At 43.5% G+C, this 15,850-nt stretch overlaps 1 protein-coding gene across 2 annotated transcripts in view; it reads right to left on the bottom strand.

The window, feature by feature from the left end:
- Positions 1-9,157: 9,157 nt before the first annotated feature.
- GPR50 (G protein-coupled receptor 50) overlaps positions 9,158-15,850 on the bottom strand; it is a 47,326-nt gene continuing 40,633 nt past the window's right edge. For both annotated transcript variants that reach the window (XM_056359727.1, XM_056359728.1), the window contains exon 2: positions 9,158-11,233. In XM_056359727.1, coding sequence (XP_056215702.1) covers positions 10,368-11,233 — 866 coding nt within the window. In that variant the 3' untranslated portion in view covers positions 9,158-10,367. The remainder of the gene's footprint in view (positions 11,234-15,850) is intronic.

Here is a 15,850-nt window from a genome sequence, read left to right as displayed (position 1 = left end):
GGCAGCCTTTCTACATTGATCATATAAAGAAACCGCAGTTTAAATCAGTGTTTGATATGCAATAAGTTTGACAAATAGACTTGTATACAAAGTTATCTAGCTCTGTTTACATATCCTCATAGTAACCACAGCAACGATGGACTTAAAAGATTCAAGCACCACCTCGGAGCTCAGCTGTAATTTACTCTTCTTTGCTGCGTTATTTATCATCCTAACATCCCTGCCAAAACAAAAATAAATTTTACTAGACATATCATTAAAGTATTTAGTAATCAGTAGGAGTTAGTGATATAATTCACTAAACCCCAAATACCCCAAAATGCTAGCTGCTGCTATCCTTCTATAGTTACTGAAGTGCCTTAATGAAATTTCATCTGGCTGCAAAGTGAAAATATGAATTGATTTACACATAAAATAGAAATAGTCAATTTAATTAGCAGCTAAGAGGTTTAATGGCTAGTATTAATTTCTGTTAAACAGTGAGCCATACCTCTCTCAGCTGAAAGCTCTGAATTCAGACAGTTCTTTGAGATTCATTCAAAGGCTCAAATCAAGAGACCAACATTCAGAACGGAAAAGACCTATAGAAATTGCTACAAGGAGGCCGTCCCAGTCTATAATAGTAATATACTCTATGTACTGCAGTAGTATTCTCTGCTGCAGCCCCAGATGACAGCACAGTTTGAGGGGTGCAATTCATTCCTTACCCGAAAGCCTAATTACCGTACTCCACAAATGATGATGGAGAGATTGTGCAATTATTACCATCCAGGCTATTATCAATGGCTATGCTGTTCCAACCCAGTTCAGTGCCCCTTCAAAGGGGACACTCATATGTAACAGTAATTCCTCAAACAACAAAACCCATGAACATGCTCCAAGCAAACAACCAGCTAAAAAGCACTTACAAGATGCTGCCTCTCAGGGTGGGAGCAGTAAAACCCATTATTTGCTTTGCAAAATCTCAGCATCAGAGAAGAGAACGGGGGAAAGGTCTGGCATCTGGAATGACACGGTCTATCAGTCTGAGGACCCACAGTTATAAAGAAACTCTTTATTTCCTTCTTGGAATAAAGCCTGCCCAAATCTCTCCAGTCTACTGATAGGATCAGCAGGGGAGAAGCATCCCCATTTTTGAGTTCTTACAGAAGCAGGCATACAAAGGCACTGAGAAATGCCTATTCCTGCTGCACAGCTGGACTCAGGCAGACCAGCCAACAGGATTTGCTTTGATTTTCATCTTGTACGGACTTCACTTTTTAAACATGCTGAGCACAGGAAGCCTTCAGTGTCTGTACTACCAACCCTCAAGTTCTTTCTCTGTGCAGTCCTAAGAACATGCCAAAAATAAACTGAGGTTTCCATCACCTATTGAAAAAGCAAAGGAAAAGCACATGCACAGCAGCTAAAGCAAAGCTCATTTTACACTCTCCAGTCACTAATGCACAAAGTGCAAACCCCTGCATTGCCTGACACTTCCTTAGTAAAAGCAAAAATACCAGCCTTCTTCCACATGCACTCTCTCTGTGGAGACCAGTGGCATTCCTCAGGGGTCGTACTGGGACTGGTGCTGTTTGACATCTTTGTCAGTGACAGGGGCAGTGAGATTGAGCACACCCTCAGCAGGTTTGCTGACATCAAGCTGCATGGTGCAGCTGACACACAGGAGGTAAGGGATGCCATCCAGAAAGACCTTGACAGGCTTGAGAGGCGGGTCAGTGTGAACCTCATAAAGTTCAGCAAAGACAAGTGCAAGGTCCTGCATGTGGGTCAGGGCAATCCCAGGTACAAATACAGGCTGGGCAGAGGATGGATTGAGAGGATGGATGGGCACTGGTGGACAAGAAGCTCAACATGACCCAGCAACATGTGCTCACAACCCAGAAAGCCAACCAAATCCCGGGCTGTATCAGAAGAAGTGTGACCAGCAGGTCGAGGGAGGCGATTCTCCCCCTCTGCTCTCCTGAGACCGCCCCTGCAGTGCTACGTTCAGCTCTGAGGCCCCCAGCGTAAGAAGGACATGGGCCTGTTGGAGCAAGTCCAGAGGAGGGCCATGAAGATGGCCCGAGGGCTGGAGCACCTCTGCTGTGAGGACAGGCTGAGAGAGTTGAGGTTGTTCAGCCTGGAGAAGGCTCCAGGGAGACCTTAGAGCAGCCTGCCAGTACACAAAGGGGGTGACGAAAGAGCTGGGGAGGGGCTTTTTACAAGGGCCTGCAGTGATAGGACAAGAGGCTTTAAAAGCTTTAAAGCTAAAAGAGGGTAGATTTAGAGTAGATGTTAGGAAGAAATTCTTCACTGACAGGGTGGTGAGACACTGGCACGGGTTGCCCAGAGCAGCTGTGGGTGCCCCATCCCTGGCAGTGTCCAAGGCCAGGCTGGATGGGGCTTTGGGCAACCTGGGCTGGGGGGAGGTGTCCCTGCCCATGGCAGGGGGGTTGGAACTAGATGATATTTAAGGTCCCTTCCGACCCAAACCATTCTATAATAAAAGATATTTTTCTTTGTTGCTTGCAGCTTATTGATTTTCAGTTGTTCAAGCATAAGTAAATCTGTAAGGCTTCACCTCTAACTGCCCCGCATGTGCTTTTATGTTACAGAGCAGTTTCAGGCAGTAAAATGTCAAAATAAACAAGATAAACAGGTAACTGTGGCAAGCTTTCCCAAGGGCAGAAAAACATTACCAGCACCTGCTGCATCTTCCATCTGCTCCAGGAGAAAAATCAGAACTTTTATACAGTCAATATTTCGTAAGTTATGAGTGGTATTGATTCCTTTAGGTAAAACCAGGCTGTGTATATGTCTGTTTCTATACAGTGCAGAGAGGAGTATACATAAGGTCTATTATGGAATCCAAAGGGCTTCAGGCCAAGGTGAAGCTCTTTTTCCTTCACCTGTCTGCTCCTCTCTTTCAGCACTGGCCTGCAGGCAAGGGCCTGCTGAGCAGTGCTCCTACAGATGAGTCCTCAGTGTTGCTGGGAAGACAGAGAAGTGGCAGAGGAGGAGGAAAAGGTCAATTGCTGGTCTAGGACAGCAACAGGGACAGGTTTTGCCAGTGAAAAAAAGCCCCTTTTTGTAGCCTTAACTCCTGCATCACCACAAGTAGGGCAGGGAAAACCATAAACTACCAGAGGAGAGCAGCTCTGTTTTTCCACCAGATATCTGCTTTCCAAAATGTATTTTGACTTTCCAGCAAAAAAGCACTGTACCAAGAAAGCAAGCCTCAGCACCCTCTGCTCCCAGGGCAGGACGGTCCCCTCCTACCTCAGCCAGCACCTCTCACAGTTTAGCCTCAGCAGTCCCCATTGCAACCAGACATGGCCTCCAAGCGCTGAAGCACAGCAGTGGCCCCTCTGGCAGCTGGGGCAGAGGTGGTGAGCACTGCACAGCACCTTCCTCCTCTTCCAGCCATACCCAGAGGGCAAGGCAGAGCAGGCAGAGCTTCTCCCCCAGCGATGTGACACCGCCCTGCCCAGGAGAAGCTCATCAGCTCATCAGCCCCATCCCACCCTGCCCGACCCAGCTGTGCCCAGGCACCATCCCTGCAGCTCGGGGCCCTCCAAATCCACCACCAAACCCAACCCAACCCATCCTTCGGGAACCAGTTTGTTTTATTTACAACTACATCACAGCTTGGGAGGGCAAGAGGGAAAATATTTTCTTCAAGATCTGGCTGTGAATTACCGGCAGAGCTCCTGCCTCCTTGAGGCACCGGCTCCTCAGGAGATCCCGCCAAGGGGCTCCCAAAATGGCGGCTGCCTGGCCTGCAGGAAGGGCCAGGCCCAGAGACCCAGCACAAGCTGATGTGGTGCTGCGCACGCCCTGTCCTCCTAAAATGCTTCTTTTGACCCATTTCCTATTGTAGGAGAAGCTTGGGAGAAATTACTTGTCCCCAGCCATGGCAGGCTTGATGTTGCGGGGAGCCGGGTGCTGCAGTGGTGGCAGGGCAAAGGCACGTAACAAAATAAAAGTATTCCAGTTCACTAACAGTGTTTTATAAAATTTCAGAAGTGTTAGAAAGGGGAATGTTGAGCTTTCATTAAAAAAAACCCACCAAACAACAAACCCCAAAATCTTCCTAAACTTTTATATTAACTACCAATACATTTTTGCATTTCATATTCTCAGAAGTACGCTCTGGTTTTCAATGTTTCTTTAGTTTTAACTACTGTATTGGCTTTTTCTCTGCTCGTGCCATGGGGGCTCTGGCAGCCAAACACCCGGCTCCATGCTGTGTGCCCCAGCACCATAAAAATAATTTTTTATGTTAAGTCATTTTTTTATATTAAAGGGTTCTTTAGCTTCATTGTCCTGGCCGGGTCCCACTTTGAGTAAGTAAAACCTCTCCAAATATTCCTGTCATTTCAACCACAAATGTTTTTTTCAATGTCTTTCCAGGAAATTTGCACTTTTTTTCCATTTTTTTTCTTTTTTTTTTTTGTTTTTTTTGCAAAACGGCTGTCAGTTTTCACCCAGGAGATGCGATGCCACAGCAATACCTCTATCTGACACACTTGTCAAAGCCACTGGAAGCCGACTTCGAGGCTAAGCAAACTGCTTACAGTTGAAATAATTTTGCATCCTGCTTTCAGGGAAATTCAGAAGTTTTGCTCACAGGAGAAGCACAACACAGAAGGAAAGACATCACAATTTATTAAATGTGTTACCTCTAAAATATTCTACATACAAAATAAATTATGTGCTTCAACTGGAGAGATTTATAAAATGGTTTGATTGCTTCAGTCTATTTAAAAGGTAATTGAAGCAAACCATGACTGCACAGCCAGCCGTTGCCAGTAATCTAAAATACATTAAAGTTTCCCTGGCTTCTTAAAAGCTATTATTGGAGTTAAAAACCTTATTGGGAGACCATGCTTGGGAGAAAACATAGAAACATATTTCAGTTAATAGTTCAGACCTACCTTGTTTGCTTTGGAAACTGACCCCATACTGTAAATTCTATCTCTGTTGTACAGTGCATTACTTATAGCATATGAATAATGGATATTATAAACAAGCATAGCAAAATGAAAATTCAGTTAAGAATATTATAGAGCTTCCATTCACAAATGTGGTTCACGAGTGATACAAATTTTATGGTTCTTATCACAAATGAAAAAATTTGCATATCCCATCATGGATTTCTTGCAAGAACCCATTCTGCATTTCTTATCTCAGGGCTTTTACGGTAAGAAATATTGCATTAGGCCCAGTAATTTACATTTTTCCAATAAAATTCTAAATACATATGCAACAGCTCTTTACTGACTGGCTTCATGTTATAAATTATAAGCTTGGAAGTAAATACATTAGGACAAATATTGATCTCTAAATAGTCACCATGAGTGAGATTTTATCCTGGTGTTGAATTATTGCACCTCTTGTCTTTTATAGCTGTATCTTATCTCCCAGCTACTATACTTTGTGGCAAGTAAGTAAATAAATAATGCTGCCTCATTTCTGACAGTTCAATTTGTTCAGTTCCTCGTGGCAGAAATAGCAGGTATGAGTGTGTGCAAGGGTTTTCTAGCAGCTCTACTTGGACATACTTTTTGGGATCTGCACCTACCATAAACTGCTTTCAGCATGTCATGTCACTGAGCATTGCAGGCTTTATTGTGGAAGCGGCAGATGAAGTCCTGTGCCTGTTGGGAAAGATTAGCAAAAAAAAAGTAGCAGTACTACTCTGGGTTGTCATTGAATTGTGCTTGTTCATTCAGCACATCTGCTCCATGGTTGTTCAGCAATATTTTGTTTTAATGGATAATCTCAGTCTTTACTACTTTAACACTATACATACGGCATCTGGTTAGGAAACAGGAGCAGGGTACTTGGTCTGTGTAATAAAATCAAATACAGAGCTAAGGTTACAGTTACAACTGGACTCCCACCACCCATGCTTCAGAAGTGGCACCAAGACTCCCCAACAGCTCCAGCCAAGCCAGAATGGAAATAGGAAAAATGTCTGAAGAACTGTATGAATACAGCAAAATCTGCTCCAAAATAGAGGTGGGGAAAGAAAAAAACAGAAATAAAAACCATCTTGGATACATCAGTCCTCATCCTCATAAAGCTCCTCAATGGAGACTAAGTGTGTGGCAGCCTTCAATGTGCTCCAGCACAAGGGTTTTGTCTCTGTCCCCAACTGTCCCCTACAACCCAAATGCCACCTCCTGCCCTGACCTGCGACCACTCTGGCTCCCACACCCTCCCATTCACAGTCTGGCTGTGCTTTCCTTCCCAGCTGCACCACACTTTGTAGGGCAAGGAAAGGGATGTGGCACAGTCTTTGCTTCCATATAGCTGATGGATAGACATAGACACAAGAAAGGCAAAGGGCTTGGATGGACACACAGTGATGAGACCAACAGCAGTATGGAGTAAGTTTCTTCCCTGTGAGGAAGGCCATAGTGCACCTGGCATCCGGCTTATAGGTAGGTGGAAGAAAAAAACATGAATCCAAGGAGATGTCCCAAATGCACTGGCTCATTCTCCTCCAGGTCTGAGCTGGCCACCTGAGGTACACCTGAACTCAGTTGTATTTGTCAATTCAATCTGCTTTCCAGGAGTCAACAAAACTCAAGCTGTTGTTTCAAATATTTATTAAAAAATAACTGCAAGTGGAAAAAAAAAATCAATAAGCAGTCCAATGGCAGATTTATTACAGTGTTAACAGGTAAAGGGAACGAGTAAACTTTATGAACAAAATCAGCAATAGGAAAATATACTGAAGGATTCTTAATCAATTGATAAAAAGGAAATAGCATATATATTTATGTATAAATATATAGGTTACATTCTTCTTAAATAGATTAAACGACATATATTAGCAACATCCAAAAGTATTTCTTTGCTGCAAGAGATCCATCTTCCTTCACGGCAATACTGCCCCTCCGGAAGTTTTTGCCCACTACAACCACTGTAGAGTTTGGGGCTAGAATAGCCAGGTCAAATCCAGAGCAAATGATTTAAAACTAGTTTATAGGAGATCTCAATGTTATTAAGAATTAAGGCCAGGTATGCAACAGGTGGAATTGGCAGAGCATGATTTAAGCTGTGAGATCTCCTTGAAAGCTCAAATTTGGATTAAAGCTATATTCCCACAGGGAAACTCTGACGTTGCTCAGGATTCCCAGTTTAAGACACACTTCTCTTTTTCTGTAAACAAATGTTAACAAAAACTCTCTGTACCCTGTTAATAATTTTTTAACATAAAAATAAGGAGCTGCTCGGGTAGTTTTAAAACAAGTCAATATAAAAAATCTATTCTATCCTAAGCATTGTCTCTGTATCAAAGTGCTAGCAAATGGCACAGTGCTTTCTGTTTGAAGCCATGTTCCCTGCTTTTCATGTTTCATATTGCAAACCTCAGCTCCAGCAGGACTGAGCTCAGGACTCCAATCATGGTGGCTGAATCAGCCCAGCTCCAGACTCACTCTTGGGCAGTCCTTGTTATATTGGGACACCCAATGCACTTTTGAACAGGTTGTGCTAGGGCACAACAACAAAGAGTTGTGCTGTTAGATGGACAGCACCCATTGCAGACCCATCTCCACCCTGCTGGGTGGTCGTAAGGTCTGCACATGCAGGGAGCTGCTCAGGATCCAACCCAGCGCAGCAGGTACTAAGTCTGTGCCCTGAAAAGACCTGGGCAGGAGTCAGGCTCAGACCCTACAGCAGAAGACGAGCAGATCCCCCTATCATTTTGCATAGTTTGGTTCAGCAGTGACTCTTGCAAGTTCTGGGGAGATGCCCTATCATGTTCCTGCTGCTCCCCTTCCTACCAGGTGCTGACAGAGACTCCCACAGCTTGCCTGTTCAGGATCTCTTTGGCTTACTTGGTTTGGTTCAAATGCTCGCTGGTTGTTACTTTGGAGCCTGGATAAGAAATAGTGCAAATACAAGCTTAAACAAAATAAAATAAAATAAAATCAACCACAACACATTGCCTTCACTGAACATTCAGTTAAAAAGACAAGGATCCTTAAGATGAAACCCCCGTTGTAGGGTATTTGAGCTATTTGGCAACCTTGCACAAGATTCTTCATGATTGTCATAAAGGAGTACGTTTGGTTTGGTGTTAAATGCTTAAAAGTATTTGCTAATGTAATTCTAACAAACACTGCTATGGCTAATTGCAGATGACTTTGAAGACTAGTCACAGAACATGGGACATCTCGGTGTGATGAGACAAACGCTCCCTGCAGTTATGGATTCCTCAGTGCTTTTCTTATCCAAGTTTGACTCAAAATAAGTTTGTTTGCATGGAATGGTGTGAATTCATCCAGACTGGTTTTGCTGGAAGGCAAACAGACACATTATTTCTGAGGGTCAAGATACCTTTATTTGGCCATGTGCAGGCAGATTAAGAGGCCAAAACAGAACTCAGTTTGATTCCTATTATGGGAGGCTGGCTGCGGTGCATTTTAAAACAACAATCATCTGAAGTGGCTGAGATGTTCAAGTTTGAAATGAAGTGCCAGGGCACCCTATAAATGCAGAGACACCCCTTGCATTACAGCAACCTTCACCGCACAGTAGCATGCACACTGCAGTCCTCACTGAAGCAATGTGCCATGCAATGTTTCTCAGCCCACTTCCTAAAGGGACTTAATTTCTCTCAACTCCTCTTCCCCCCAAAAAAAAAAATCAGCAAAAGGGACATTCAGCAACAAATTGCTTTCAGCAAGCGATGCACAAATGGTTTGTTGACTTCACTAAAGATTAGGCACTTAGCCTGCTCAGGGATTTTGTAAACCCTATATACCTCCATCTCTAGGCACCTACATGCTACTGCGAAGTTTCAGGGTTCAGCCCTGGGAACTAGTCCTGCTTTGACTACGATCCAAGAGAGAAGACTGCACTCTTTGCTCAGGAGCAGGACTGGCTGCTGTCCTTATTAGACCCACAGTGTTCAGACCTGCTTCTCTCCATCAGACAGCTCCCACTGCCTCTCAGTACACCAGCATCAAGCCAGGTTTGCTAGCTTGAAGGTCGAGTCGCACCAGGGGAGTTCTACCTGTTGATTTTATGGGACTGTTTCAAAGCAGGATCCACACATTTAAAACCATAAGGAGATGAATTCACAGTGAAGCTAAGGAAAAAAAGAAGTCTTATATACAGACAGCTGCCATCACACACCCCCACCCACCCACCCACCCCATTAAAGAAAGCTTTATCTTTGCCCATGTGCTTGTTTCTAATGTGATACTGTCCTTTCCAGCACTTCAGGACATTGTTTCCAATGACACAGATAACAGAATTCAGGCTTTAACTGAGAACTGATGTATGAATATGCTTAAGTAGCTTTCCTCTCCCAGGCCAATGAATTTGTACAGCTTTTGTACAGGAATAAAATGGGAAAAAATTCTCCAGGGTTTGTTTTGGGTTTTTTTCACCCAATCAAATTCATGTTATGTAGTGGGAAAAAGGAGACAAGTTTGGAACAAACACTTCCTTCCTCTTCTCCCTTTGTCTGCAAGTGTAAATATTACTGGAACTTAAAAGCCAGCATCTACATTAAACAGATGGGACTCTGCTATGTTCATCTTTTTTGTGATGGTCATGTAGCAGAGACTTCTGAAAAACATTTGGCATGAATTCTGGCCATGACAGGATACTGCCTAAATTGGAATCAGGCTCCAAGAATCTTCCTGCAATTAGATTATGTCATATGTTATATTCTTACTCACAGCCTGGAAAGGAGAGTGCAAGGGTACTCAATATCTGTAGATATTCAATTAAAATGAGTGCACCAGACACTGACTAGGTCTGGCTTTTGCCAGGATAGCTTCTAAACCTTAGGAGAAAAGAAAAAGGGAAATGAACACACATGCAGTGGAAGTCATTGTGCCTATATGTATGCTTATTGGCTAATACTATTAATACCTAACTGAAAAGGTAAAAAGTCATGCAGTTTATGCTTTGTTTGCTATAGTTTTGGTTACGTGAATGCTAAAAAAATAGAATTGAGGGTGGGGGGGAGAAAGGTTTCTTTGTAATATATGGCAATTTTGCTGGCTCTTGAAGGTTGCATTTCAAGCATAACTGCATTTCTTCATGCACTCTGGAAGCTTCCTTTCTGGAGGGTATTGGCGTGCTTGTGGCAAAAAGCAACCAAACTTATTAATTAGGCACATGGTTAAAGATGGCATATGAAAAAAAAAAAAAAAAGATAAAGATGAGTCATTTCCATTCTGAAAATCCTTACTCAAAGCCTTGATGTCGCAGCGAAAAGCTGAGCATGAAAGGTAGCAGGCTCCTTCTTTGCGTGAGGGGCCCAGCAATACCAGCTGTGAAATGCACACATAGAAAGACTCTTATATATTCTATAAACCACTGTAATCCAGAATAAATAGCACTGTTCTGACTCATAAGTGTATTTCAGCTTGGTTGTTGTTTGTTACAGCTGGAGATGGTTTGCTTTTCATTCCTTCTGTCCCACCCTTGGACACATCAATGAATAGCAACCTGGGAGTTCGGAGTGTCAGCAGTATCCTTTTGTACTCCTTCCGGAAATTCTGGTTGAGAAGCCCATAGATCACAGCATTGAGGCAGCTGTTAAAATAGGCCATAAAATAGCTCAGGACGAAAAGCCATTCTGGAATGTGTGGCTGCACTTTTGAAGGATTAATTGAAACAGCAAGGCCAATAAAGTTTAATGGTCCCCAGCACACAGCAAAAAGGACAAAAACTACAAACATAGTCAAGAAATTCCGGATGTCAGCTGCTCTGAGCTTCTGCTTGCAGTCTTGTCTCACCCGGTGTTTGACTTGAATCACCAAAACCCAGATCCGTAGGTAGCAAAATGTCACGATAGACAGTGGGACAACGAAGTGAACCACCACCACTGTGATGGTGTATGACGTACTCACCGTCTGGGAGAAGGTGCAGGAGTAAATCCGGGGGTCATACTGCAAGGAGCCAACGAAGAAGTTTGGCACAATTGCCACCACCGTGAGTATCCAGGTCAGACAGAGATAGCAGCAGGTGTTCTTCAGGTTGAAGAGCTTATCGTACTGAAGGCTGTGGCAGATGTAGCAGTAGCGGTTGATTGCAATTGCCGTGATGTTGAAAATGGACCCGATGACACTTAAGCCCATCAGGAACCCACTTATCTGGCAGTGAACGTTTCCCATGGTCCATCCGTTATGGAAAATGGCACTCAAGATCAGAGGGTATGGATAAACTGCAACTACAAGGTCTGCGACAGACAAACTGACGACAAAGATGTTGCCTACAAAAAAGAAGAGACCGTGAGAGGTGAGTGTAGGTCCAGATAGACAGCTTGCAACTCAGAACTCCTCTTTAGGCCTAACTCTCCTCATGGGCTTCACTCTACCCTCCATTTGGAATCTGAGGCCCTAGAAAATCAGACTTTGTTCTACTAGTGATGGAAACAGAGTAACTAGCATGATTACCCTGCATATTCCACCTTAAGAAAATTCTAAACTGGAAGTGTTACCCTTAACTCTGCTGTAGCTGGGGGTCAGGTTCCAACATTCCTCTAAGTTGTGAAGAAGAGAAGGATTTCACTCTCCTTGTTAATCAGCCAGCACGACTGTAGTCAGCAGGCAGCCACCTAGCATTCACTGTCCTGCAGAGAACTTCATTCCTTTAAATACTATATAGGACACGATACTTTCTCTAACATCACACAGTGACACTTCACATAAGCTCTGTCCATCATTGGGGTGGGCAGGTTAAGTTTTCAGTGGTTTATTCATTGCACTGAGAGCAGTTGCGCGGGAAAGGTCTTTTTTGGTCTTTTGCATGTGAACAGGTATATTTTCACGAGAATTTCTGCAGTGTTCATGCTAAGGAGCATGTGTTCTTCCGGGAGCCTTGGTGAAGCCAGCCTTTAGGTGCTTATCTTATTTGGTATGTTTTCCTGTTCTGTTAATATTAAAGTTGTCCAATGCAATATGGGAGGTCAGTCACTCCTAAACTGTCTGGACCTGGGCAGGGAATATGATTAATAAGCTGCCGTCAGCCATCCCTGCAGAGTATACGCTGTAGGTTGTTCATATGGAATCTGAAACAAAGAGAGCTGAGAGTCTGTACAAACAGAAAATACTTTAAGCCTTTCTGAACTGAAAATGGCACATTGCATTGGACAACACCCATCAGCTCCACTGTGTGGAGCAGCCTCGAACGACCTGGGCAACCAGTGACTTTCTAAAAGCAGTTGCTGCTCATTTTATGAGTCTGGTGTATTTTTAGGTAGGCAAAAAGCCCTTCTGTTCCACTTGCCAGTCAGAGTAGAGGAATGCATTAAGAAAGGAACCTTGAGGTCTTTTGGGAACTGGTGTAACTACAGGACCAGCTATAATGTTGAAAAGAACATCTATCAGTATTCAGCTTTTTGACAACTGAGACAAACTCATTTCAGGAGGAGCTCAACATTGCAGTTAGAGGACAGCGCACTAGAAAAATTAGTTGTTTTTCCTAACTCTGCTATCTTCAGGTATATCTGCAATGGCAGGAAGGAATATATTACTAGAGTACCAGTAAAGGCTATGTTTAACATGTTTAAGGTGTTAACACCTATGCCCCTGTGTGTTACAGGCAACATCCCAGCTGACTGATCACACCTGCACCTTCTGTTCAAACTCTCATATCCTGCTGTCTACCAGATGATATGAAAAAACCACTAAAATTAGGCCTTTTTCTATAGTATTGATGAAATGACTCTCTGAGATCTCAGTTCAGCTAGGTCACTGGCTTCAGTATTTGGAACATACACCCAAGGACTGGCAGAAACGACAACTGCATTGCCATTGCACTTGGCTCGTTGCTATGTTTGTTGCCAATGAAACCTATCAGAACAAGTCAATAGTTCATACCAGGCAGCAGGGTCCACTTAAGACTGACTGGAAAACAGTTCAGACTTGAGAATAGCCCATGGCAGTGTGGCATTGAGACAGCTGACACAAAGCATCATTTAAAAATAAGTATTAGCAGAGGACATGTGAAGTGCTGAAATCTTTTGACAGAAAGATTTCACGTACACAAGTTTACAACAGCGCACAACTTCTGTGGCTGCTGTGCCTCAGTGCTGCTTTTTTGTGGATTTAATATCTTATTTGGAGCTTTTTAAAATGCAGTCACTGAACCTGTTCCTCATATAATTACCTCTATTTATGCCCACTGTGAAGGGCACAACCACCTGTGGCCAGGCTTAGTGCTTATGCAGGCACCCCAGATAGGAAATGCTCTTCAGCAAAACTTTAATTCATTTGATCCAAAATATGCACAACAAAAAGCACAATGTGTCCCCAGCACTAGAATTGCCTTTTGGAAAGGTTTTCAAAAACAATTTTCAAGATAGCAAAACAGAGACAGACAGTTATCAGCAACCCAATTTAGGAGATTCCAGAGGATGCTGGAGACAGACTCCACTGATGGGACTACAACTGTCCCTCTTCACTGGTACCTGTCCCACTTGGATACACATTTATATACACAGGTGGTTGGAAAGCAAGCCTCTGCGTTTTCTGGGGATGAAAGACAGCAGCATTCAACAGCCAGTTCTGAATCAGGCAAAGCAGAACAAAGCTGGATATTCCCTACTTAAGACAGCACATCAGTGAATTTAATCCAAAACTTAGCAAAATCATAGGGACAATTAGCCTCACATCACTGCCAGCTGCTGGGAGAAATGAGCAGTCTCTGTCAGTCTTTCTTCACTAACTTGAATAGTTGGGAGGAAGTAAAAATATAGGGGTGTGTGTGGAAATCTATAAAAATAATATTCACAGGATGGATTTAGTAGCTTGGATTCAATCCAAGAGCACAGTATTGAGTGTATTATTTTGACAGCACTTCATTGCATGTTGCTCCAGCAGGGAGATAATGAAACGATTTTATCAAGACAAGAATAATCTCCTCCTCTACTTGGAGAGCAAACCTGCCATCCTCTGTTCTGTGCTTTCACCTTGCAATCTTGGCTCTCCTATCAGCTAGAAGGCCTATCTCCCTGACAGGGTGTCAGGTGCCTGAAAACAAGGTCAGAAAGGTTCACTCAGTACTATTGCACAAAACCAAACCCATCTTCCATTTTACTTGGCAATGTGGTCGACTTCACGTTTTTGTTCTGGTGAGATGAACATGAAGGTCAGACCGATATAACAGCCACTTGCCAGTCAGTCCTCTGAAAAATCAGTGCATTTTTAACAACTGAGTACTGAAAAGAGGGGACACATTGCATGCCCCCAATGCAGCACACACCCTTCAAAGCATGGGAACTGGCTGTTGGCTAATTATTAAAATAGGAGTACCCCGAGTTAAACATTGCTTCAGCCTCACCATCCCTGGTCTGCTATGTGACCTTCATGTGCTGGGCCCTGTGGACATCCTTGTCCTCTGTAGGATGAGATCAGACCCTCACTCCCAAAAACACTGCAGAATGGCAAGCCATCTGATGAGTGGCTTTTAGGGAAGGTAAAGAGCAGTGTCCTGCCAACGATCTTCACTACTGTATTTTTTTTACATTTTTTCCACTATAAAACAAAGGAGTCCTGCCCATAAATAATACCAGCAGGACTTTATCTCAAATTTAAAATTATCTGCTTCTGTGACACTATTTTCAGATGTATCATTTTCTCTTTGTGGGCATGTGACTATATTTCCTTATTAGCTTCCACATTTTCCGTCCTGTTTTTAACTTCTACTTAGTATAAATTGGTTGATGTGCCACGGTGTTCTGTTCCCCAGCTGTGTTGGAGAAAGGCAAGCCCGTCACAAGCATACTGGCAATACAGACTTGGCCACCTTTTCAGAGAAGATATAAATCTTTCTACATTATAGAGGTCCAACACAAAGCTATATAGATGTATGATAGCCTGTTATCCATGAAGTGTTTGGAAAAATAACCCCACGAAACAACCTGAAGCCCAGCAGCAGAGATTATAAGCACGTGCAAGTAATACAAAAGGGAGTTTATCCCAGAACATCTTCTGCCCTAGTACTCCTGCCTTTGAGCTCCACTCCTGCATCCCATACTCCTATAATCCTATTTCTGCTCACTACAACAGCCTGCTCCTCTATTCCAGCAGTTCCCTGGCCCTGCCTCTCATTTTGCCTGGATTATCCAACAACACAGGTTATCTGAGGACTTACTGTCAAGTCCTGGTGCTAGGAAATACCGCAACGAGTTCTGCAGATCAATAAAGTACATTCATAAAGGTCTTCAGTGGCAGGTTGCCCAAACAGCACCTGACTTTCATACAAAAGGACATCGTTCTTCTACAGAGATTAACTGAGCATTGCTGTACAAATACAAGGGTCATTGGCCCTGCTGGCCTCAAGAGGCTGTTGGAAATCCCTTGGTGCAGAAGCTCCAGTTGCAGAGATCTAGCCTCTCCCTGCTGTTCCCACACAGCAGCTGCAGGCTGTCCTTTAGTACACACAGGCTGTGTTTTCGGTATCCTGAACCTAGAAGCAGGGTTAAAATTTAAGGCAGGCTTAGGGGGAAAGGAGGTAAAATATTTTTCTGAAAATTGGCTGTTCTTCTACATCTCAGAATGTCCATAGCAAGCACCCAAAACTCTTCTTCTGTTATCCATATGAAACTCTCTCTGGCTGACATTCCTTGCTGAGATATTACAGAACTGTTTGCTTCAGGTTAATAAGATACAGACACTCAATGCAGCCTGAGGCCGACACTTATCTGTAAACTCAATGCCGAAATTGAAAAGTCCTGAGTGACAGGAGTTGCACCAAAGCCAAGACAGTTTTGTGGATCAACTTCTGCTCGCCCAGCAGCATGCAGCTCCAACTGAGGAGGAAAGAGGGCTTTGCTGCCCAGGGTGCCCCTCCTGCCAACCACCTTGCAGGCATCTGAGTTGCTCCC

This window comes from Falco biarmicus, chromosome 14 (genome assembly GCF_023638135.1).
Source record: "Falco biarmicus isolate bFalBia1 chromosome 14, bFalBia1.pri, whole genome shotgun sequence".
Classification (NCBI taxonomy): domain Eukaryota; kingdom Metazoa; phylum Chordata; class Aves; order Falconiformes; family Falconidae; genus Falco; species Falco biarmicus.
The sequence above is the reverse complement of the archived record's forward strand: the minus strand, read 5'-3'. Positions and strand labels throughout refer to the sequence as shown.